This window comes from Phyllopteryx taeniolatus, chromosome 1 (assembly GCF_024500385.1).
Source record: "Phyllopteryx taeniolatus isolate TA_2022b chromosome 1, UOR_Ptae_1.2, whole genome shotgun sequence".
Classification (NCBI taxonomy): domain Eukaryota; kingdom Metazoa; phylum Chordata; class Actinopteri; order Syngnathiformes; family Syngnathidae; genus Phyllopteryx; species Phyllopteryx taeniolatus.
Window position 1 is genome coordinate 12,582,012 of NC_084502.1, and position 9,107 is coordinate 12,591,118.

Sequence of the window (9,107 nt, forward strand, 5' to 3'; positions counted from 1 at the left end):
GGGTGCGGCCGGGTTGGTGTGTGGTGTGAAACTGTCCTTTTCAAATCTGCAGTAGAAGGTATTCAAGTCATTGGCTAGTGTGCTATTGTTCTCAGCTTGGGGGGATCGTCGCTTGTAATTAGTCAGCGACTGGAATGCATGCCAGACTGATTTAGAGTCGTTTGCGCTAAACTGTTTTTCCAACTTTGCTGTATAGATCCTCTTTGCAATGTTAATTTCTTTGGTCAGCTGGTTTCTAGCTCGATTATACAGGGCCCTGTCCCCGCTCTGATATGCGTCCTCCTTAGCTTGGCGAAGCTGCTTAAGTTTAGCAGTGAACCACGGCTTATTGTTGTTGAATGTGCGAAATGATTTGAAATGAAATGAAAATGAAATGAAAACAAAGAGAAATAGGAAACCCTATAGACACACGGGCTAACAATTTGCATCTATGCGGTGGTGTTGTTAGTTGATAGGCAACGGAAATCTGAACACAAACTTTGTCAGTGCACATGTAGACAGATCATATAATATCACAGGCATTTATTCTCTGTGAAGCAAGATTAATATTAGTGCCGCACTGCTGAGCTGTGAGGAGTCAGAACATCTATCAACAGTATGTCTGTCTTCTACTGCCTTTTTGTGAAAAGAGTTACAATGAGCAGAACAGTGACTTTGACGCCAGTATTTTTTTGCCGACTAAGGGGGAATTGCTTTGATGCTCAGTTAGCGATAGCTTTAGCAAGTTAGCCCAATAAATTATTAGCCCTTACCTTCTCGGATCTTCTGGGGCTTCTGGTGACAACGCGTGGCTGCTTTCAAGTCATCAATGACGGCAACCACTCATCAGATTAATCCGGATGAGTTTGCTGAATTCAACCAACCCCATCTTCGGCCGATGAGCTGAGCTAACCCCGATGCTATGAGCCATTATGAGTGTCGCCGCACGGGCCTTCTTCACAAGACATGACTCGATCATGTATGTTTTTTTTTTCTTTTTCTTTTTTACAAACAAAGGAAATGGCTCCGTAGCGGCCATCCTTCCTTTATCATTTCTGACAATCATTATTTGTTCTTAGTATTGCATACGATATTTCTTCGAGTGTAAACTGCCTGTAGGCCGATTTCACCATTTCCTTTCCTCTTGAATCTTCAAACCTCAGGCTGTTGGTTGGACAGTACCAGTCATTTTTAAAGCATGGCTGTTCTCCAAAGGCGACTCATTGTAATTGCAGCTGTTTAAAAAGTGGATATTAAACACATTAAATAGCCCCAAAACTGAGCAAAATCCATCCATCCCTCCATTTTCCGAACCGCTTATCCTCACGAGGGTCGTGGGCATTACAAAAAAGAAGATGGCAATTAATGTGTGGATCATTAATTGTTTAGATGTCCATGCCAGTAAATTATGCCATTACTGTTATGTTTTTCCATCCATCCAGCCAGCTTCCACCGCTTATCTGAGGTCGGGTCGCGGGGGCAGTAGCTTTAGCAGGGACGCCCAGACTTCCCTTTCCCCAGCCACTTCATCCATCTCTTCCGGGGGGATCCCGAGGCGTTCCCAGGCCACCCGAGAGACGTAGTCTCTCCAGCGTGTCCTAGGTCGTCCCCGGGGTCTCCTCCCGGTGGGACGTGCCCGGAACACCGCACCAGGGAGGCGTCCGGGAGGCATCCGAATCAGATGCCCCAGCCACCTCATCTGGCTCCTCTCGATGTGAAGGAGCAACGGCTCTACTCTGAGATCCTCCCGGATGACCGAGCTTCTCACCCTATCTCTAAGGGAGAGCCCGGACACCCTGCGGAGGAAACTCGTTTCGGCCGCTTGTATCCGGGATCTCGTTCTTTCGGTCACGACCCACAGCTCGTAGGAACGTAGATCGACCGGTAAATCGAGAGCTTCGCCTTTCGGCTTAGCTCCTTCTTTACCACAACGGATCGATACAAAGTCTGCATCACTGCAGACGCTGCACCGATCCGCCTGTCGATCTCCCGTTCCATTCTTCCCTCACTCGTGAACAAGACCCCAAGATACTTGAACTCCTCCACTTGGGTCAGGATCTCATCCCCGACCTGAAGAGGGCACGCCACCCTTTTCCGACTGAGAACCTTGGTCTCAGATTTGGAGGTGCTGATTCTCATCCCAGCTGCTTCACACTCGGCTCGAACTGCTCCAATGAGAGTTGGAGATCACGGCTTGATAAAGCCAACAGAACCACATCATCTGCAAAAAGCACAGATGCAATACTGAGGCCACCAAAGCGGACCCCCTCTACGCCTCGGCTGCGCCTAGAAATTCTGTCCTTAAAAGTTATGAACAGAATCGGTGACAAAGGGCAGCCTTGGCGGAGTCCAACCCTCACCGGAAACGAGTCTGACTTACTGCCGGATATGCGGACAAAACTCTGACTCCGGTCGTACAGGGACCGAACAGCCCGTATCAGGGGGTTCGGTACCCCATACTCCCGAAGGACCCCCCACAGGACCCCCCGAGGGACACGGTCGAACGCCTTATCCAAGTCCACAAAACACATGTAGACTGGTTGGGCGAACTCCCATGCACCCTCGAGGACCCTGCCAAGGGTGTAGAGCTGGTCCACTGTTCCACGGCCAGGACGAAAACCACACTGCTCCTCCTGAATCTGGGATTCAACTTCCCGACGGACCCTCCTCTCCAGCACTCCTGAATAGACCTTACCAGGGAGGCTGAGGAGTGTGATCCCCCTGTAGTTGGAACACACCCTCCGGTCCCCCTTCTTAAAAAGGGGGACCACCACCCCAGTCTGCCAATCCAGAGGCACTGTCCCTGATGTCCACGCGATGTTGCAGAGGCGTGTCAACCAGACAGCCCTACAACATCCAGAGCCTTGAGGAACTCCGGGCGAATCTAATCCACCCCCGGGGCCCTGCCACCGAGGAGCTTTTTAACCACCTCGGTGACCTCAACCCCAGAGATAGGAGAGCCCGCCTCAGAGAACTCAGACTCTGCTCCCTCATGGGAAGGCGTGTCGGTGGAATTGAGGAGGTCTTCGAAGTATTTTCCCCACCGGCTCACAACGTCCCGAGTCGAGGTCAGCAGCGCCCCATCCCCACTTTATACAGTATTGATGGTGCACTGCTTTCCCCTTCTGAGACGTCGGATGGTGGACCAGAATTTCCTCGAAGCCATCCGGAAGTCTTTCTCCATGGCCTCACCGAACTCCTCCCATGCCAGAGTTTTTGCTTCAGCGACCACCAAAGCTGCATTCCGCTTGGCCAGCCGGTACCCATCAGCTGCCTCAGGAGTCCCATAGGCCAAAAAGGCCCGATAGGACTCCTTCTTCAGCTTGACGGCATCCCTCACCATTGGTGTCCACCAACGGGTTCGAGGATTGCCGCCACGACAGGCACCGACCACCTTACGGCCACAACTCCGGTCGGCCGCCTCAGCAATGGAGGCGCGGAACATGGTCCACTCGGACTCAATGTCCCCCGCCTCCCCCGGAACATGAGCAAAGTTCTGTCGGAGGTGGGAGTAGAAACTCCTTCTGACAGGGGATTCCGCCAGACGTTCCCAGCAGACCCTCACAATACGTTTGGGCCTGCCACGTCGGACCGGCATCTTCCCCCACCATCGGAGCCAACTCACCACCAGGTGGTGATCAGTTGACAGCTCCGCCCCTCTCTTCGCCCGAGTGTCCAAGACATGTGGCCGCGAGTCCGATGACACGACCACAAAGTCGATCATCGAACTGCGACCTAGGGTGTCCTGGTGTGTTATGTTTTTATAAAGTATAAAATTATTTAGTTCTCTTGTTCTCATTAAAAACACAGTACAAACCCTATGGCATTTTTACTCAGTTAAATGGAGAAAGATGATTTTAGATGTGAGTGTTTTGAGTTAAGAGTTTGATCCAGGAACAAAATTAAACTCATATCTCAAGGCAATGCTGTCTGTGTTCTGAATATGCTCTGCTGGTTCGTGGGGTGAGTCTTTCGAAGATTAAAGCAAGTGCATGTCTGTTTTAATGTTGCTCAACTGCCTGTGTTCCAGCTGATGGAGATCCTCATTTTGTGCTCCAGCTGCCAAAGCAGCAACACAACTTGTGTTTCACGGTCGATGGCCGAGACAATGACGTGCTGAGGCTGGTGGAGGACCCACACAGAGGTATTTCATTCTTCAGTAGTTAGTGGGACAGTTGTTTTGGAATTTACGTTTATTTGTACAGGCTGGCTTTTTGCTTTTTTCGGGTGCATAACAAAATCTGCGATCGCTTCAAGGACTGATCGTTGATGGCCACCTGACCGGCGCTCCCTCCAAGCGCGGCCACGAAAACCGCTCCCGAACTTATTTCGACTGGGTGAACATTTCGGCAGCCGTGGGCCACTCGGGCAACATCGCGATCACGGTCTCGTTGGACAAGGTGGCGGTCGAAGGCGAAGGGCGGGATACGCTCAGCATCAATCAAACGGGATCCGTGACGAGGCAGGGTGTGACGATCACTGTGGACGAACACCGGAGCTGCTGGATCTGGCTGGCCGAGGACGTGCGCTTCCTGGTTCTACTTCACCGCTACAAGCACCCCATCTACCTGCAGATGGCGCACCTTGGCTTCTACATCACGCGTGGACGAGGGCTGTCGGCCTCCACTCGAGGTCTACTGGGTAAGACGAGGCATTTCATCTGTCCGTTTTCTCCCATTTGTCCTGTTGAGGGTCATGGAGAACCCCAGATTGGTCGCCAGTCAATCACAGGACGCATAGAAACAGACAACCGCTCCCTACAATCACTCAGCAGCAATCAGTGTATACTACTACACTGTAGAGGTGGCATAAGTACTCACACACTGTTCAGGTACAGCGACTTGACAAAAATGTAAGAATAAAAGAGGGGGTTTAGCAATTAGCTTGATCTCATTTCTGCTGAGTTATGTAGCTCACCTTTTGTTCTCTTCCTAGTGATGACTAAAAATGCTTTCGTAACAGGTTTACCTGTATGCTGAGACACAACGTCAGAGCATAATTATCACTAGTGTATGTATATGTGAAAAAACTAAATGTTTTAACAATTGAGAATAAGTGAGTGTGTTCTTCGACCTGCTCATTGTGTGAAGTGCCCTGACTCAACTTCTGTCATAATTTGGTGATATATAAATAAAAATTGAATTGAATAATTAAAAGGAAGATGTCATGATTAGTAATCGTATGACATAGGACTGGACCCAAAAGTTGGCGGAGGTGGAGGAAGTAGATGAGTGGTTTATTAGGTAGTAGCTCAAGGGATGGATATCGGAGGAGAGATGGTGGTCCGTTGGAACAGGGAAAGTGCAGGGAGCGTGGGCAGCGGGAGACACAAAAGGAGCACTGGGGAAGGAGGAGGACACAAGAGGATTAGTACGCTTGCGGGTAGCCCAGTAATCAATTGAACCCACGAGAAGGAATCACGAAAGTCGGCTTGTGTACCACGAACGAGCGTCAATACTCTGGCGCTGGATTCCTGGATCTCGCAGCCATAAGCAGGCAGTGATGAGTGCTGATAGATCACAGGTGCGCGGGCGAGAAGGTGATGATTGCTGGGGAGAGAGAGAGAGAGCGAAAGATGACATTTGCTGTGACAAAGAAACAGTTAGTCCAAGAAATTCTAATCCATTCTCATCTGTAACATGTATTTCATTACAATTAAAAGTGTCCTTGGCATAAATCATAACACCTCCTCCCTTAGAACTCTGTCTGTCGTTTCTAAACATTTTATAACCAGGTACAGATAGTATTGCTGAGGGCGAAGATTCATGGAGCCATGTCTCAGATAGGCAGAGGAAGTCAATATTTGAGTCAGTGAGAAGGTGATTGACCTGATCACTTTTCGTTAAAATGCTTCGTATATTTAAGTGTGCACAAAGAATGCCTTTTGGTTTACGTGTTGAGTCCCATATTAATTTAGAGTTATTAACGGTTTGGAAAACCCTGCATTTCCGGTGCTTTAGTATTGCGGGGTTTGGCAGCCCCCTGTTTCTTTTATTGGCAATGTTTGTATATAGCTTTATGCTGCCAGCTTCCGCATCAGCCAGCAGTGGAAGGAGGCCCAGCTAGCAGAAGTGGAAGCCCAGCCGGCAGCTGTGGAAGCCCAGCCAGCAGAGGTGGAAGCCCAGCCGGCAGAGGTGGAGGCCCAGCCGGCAGTGGTGGAGGCCCAGCCGGCAGTGGTGGAGGCCCAGCCGGCAGTGGTGGAGGCCCAGCCGGCAGAGGTGGAGGCCCAGCCGGCAGTGGTGGAGGCTCAGCCAGCAATGGTGGAGGCCCAGCCAGCAGTGGTGGAGGCCCAGCTAGCAATGATGGAGGCCCAGCTAGCAGTGGTGTTGGCCCAGCTAGCAGAGGTGGAGGCCCAGCTAACAGTGGTGGAGGCCCAGCCGGCAGAGGTGGAAGCCGCCCAGCCGGCAATGGTGGAGGCCCAGCCAGCAGTGGTGGAGGCCCAACTAGCAGTGGTGTTGGCCCAACTAGCAGTGATGGAGGCCCAGCTAGCAGTGGTGTTGGCCCAGCTAGCAGAGGTGGAGGCCCAGCTAACAGTGGTGGAGGCCCAGCCGGCAATGGTGGAGGCCCAGCCAGCAGTGGTGGAGGCCCAACTAGCAGTGGTAGAGGCCCAGCTAGCAGAGGTGGAGGCCCAGCCAGCAGTGGTGGAGGCCCAGCTAGCAGTGATGGAGGCCCAGCTAGCAGTGGTGTTGGCCCAGCTAGCAGAGGTGGAGGCCCAGCTAACAGTGGTGGAGGCCCAGCCGGCAATGGTGGAGGCCCAGCCAGCAGTGGTGGAGGCCCAACTAGCAGTGGTGTTGGCCCAACTAGCAGTGGTAGAGGCCCAGCTAGCAGAGGTGGAGGCCCAGCCGGTAGAGGTGGAGACCTACCTAGCAATGATGTTAGCTGATCTAGCATTGGTGTTAGCCCGGCTGCTCGAGGTAAAGGCCCAGTTGGCAGTGATGTTGGCCCAGGTAGCAGAGGTGGAGGCCCAGCTAGCACTGGCCCAGGGTTTAGTTCAACATCACCAGCCAAAAGAAGTATCAGCAAGAGATTAAAAACACCCAGGAGTGGTTTGTCTGTGACAGCCTGTTCCTGCTCACCTGGGGGTGGCCTGGCATGGCCATAGTCCAGTACCCTTGTGAATAGCATGTGCTGACTCCATCTGGCTGGATACAAGGTTAGAGTGTCCCTTTTTCTTGGACATGTTGAGTTTAGGAGAAGATAGAGGGTTATCTAAACAGCAAAGGAATACGTTGATAGCATAATCTATGGTCCTATTTGATCTTTGGATGACTTTTTAAGCAAACGCACAGGACCTGCCAAACTGTGTGGCTGCACCCCGGCAGCCATCTTGTTTGTCCTTTTGTTGATAATAATAATAATAATAATAGGCAGCACGGTGACAACTGGTTAGGACATCCGCTTCACAGTTCTGAGGACCGGGGTTCAAATCCGGCCTCAGCTGTGTGGAGTTTGCATGTTCTCCCCGTGCCTGTGTGGGTTTTCTCCGGGCACTCCGGTGTCCTCCCACATCCCAAAAACATGCATGCGAGGTTCATTGAAGACTCTAAATTGTCCGTAGGTGTGAATTTAAGTGCGAATGGTTGTCTGTTTCTATTTGTGCCCTGTGATTGGCTGGTGACCAGTTCAGGGTGTATGGCGCCTCTCGCCTGAAGATAGCCTACGACCCTTGTGAGGATAAGTGGTTCAGAAAATGGATGGATGGATGAATGATGGGGTGACGTCAAAAAGCCGCTCCAATATTGAGCAGGGCAGGCGGAGTGATTTCTGAGTGCGATTTTGGTAGACTTGCACTGCAAACGGCAAGGGGGGAAATGGAGGAAGGCGTAACAATTGCAGCATCCCACGATACTGAACTCAGGGCCAGTAGCAAAATAATTGACCGAGAAGGCTCTGCGGGAGGCTATCAAACTCCCTTTCAAAGCTCCCTGCTTAGCCTGAAATACACCTCGAAGCGCTCTTCCTGGAACTAGAAATTGCACGAACTGGTTTATACTCTGAGATACTGCCGTGAAATTAGTATGGGATATTCCCATTTTTTATTTTAAATTCTTTTGTTGCAGCTGCATCACTTCCTCCTCAAAACAAACAGGGCTTTCTTTTTCAACAATGACAAATACTGTAAATACTGTTGCCGAGTTGGGGTCCACTCAGTGGGGAAAGCCTTCTGACGTCCTTCAAGGCTGTTACGTCACCACGTCCAAATATGGGTGGCCGCACCTCCGTTGCCGTCGTCTTTGCGCTTTGGCGCGGGGGCCTTTCGCACTGAGCAAGTGCAATGTGAAAAGCCCTTAACACTGGTGATCCAAATTCTTTGGGCCACTGTAAAGTAACAGCGATGCACTTGAACCTTTCTGCCGACGAAACCGATCGTTGACGCGGGGTGGTCCTGGCTGGCTGAATTTGGAATGAAACGCATAACTGATGCTAGGATCTATCTGATTTACTGGCGAGGGGGTGGGGGGGTCGCGGCCACCCTCTGATGGCACCCCTGTTTAGTTGAAAAAGTGATTGCTAAATTTGCCGTCCACTCAACATCGTAGCCTCTTTTGTTTGATGTTGATCTTCTGTCTGCAGGCCAGTTTCAGCATGCTGCCATGAGCGTCGCGGCGGTGCGGGATTATCATCATCATCGTGGGGATAACGATGAGCGAATGTTGGCCCTTGGCGTCCTGAGGCGGGGGTCCCAGTTTATGCCAGTCACCTTGCAGGACAAGCTGCTGAAGGACACCGTACTGAGGCAACATGCGGAGCCGTGCTGGGTGGTGCCCAAGTCGCAGATCGAGCGACTACTCGCTCAGCCGTACGGCAGCTACGTGGTGGAGCGTGTTTAAAATCGCCTGGCACCTGCGTAACTCAGGTCCAAGTAGACGTCTTTGCGACATCGTTGTTTCATAAAGGCTGAGCGCGAGCCAGCGCTCGGCCAGGCAATTTCTTAGTGACATTGTCTGCTTTTCTGTGATTACAGACCGCACATACAAATTCAAAACAAAGATACGCACAAGTGCCTTAACGTCACGGAACTGTATTATTGAAGCCACGTTTCTTGTGCGGTAGCAGTAATAATACATACATTGTTTGTGTTTCATCACATTGAGTCAACACTTTTCAGTCCTGTGTTCTCATTTTGG

At 51.1% G+C, this 9,107-nt stretch overlaps 1 protein-coding gene across 1 annotated transcript in view; it reads left to right on the forward strand.

Annotated features, from left to right (window-relative positions):
* Positions 1 to 9,035, forward strand: part of itih6 (inter-alpha-trypsin inhibitor heavy chain family member 6) — a 41,868-nt gene extending 32,833 nt beyond the window's left edge. The window contains 3 exon segments of the mRNA XM_061772560.1: positions 4,010 to 4,123; positions 4,237 to 4,620; positions 8,554 to 9,035. Of these exon segments, the coding sequence (XP_061628544.1) occupies positions 4,010 to 4,123; positions 4,237 to 4,620; positions 8,554 to 8,810 (755 nt within the window). The 3' untranslated portion in view covers positions 8,811 to 9,035.
* The last annotated feature ends 72 nt before the right edge of the window (positions 9,036 to 9,107 follow it).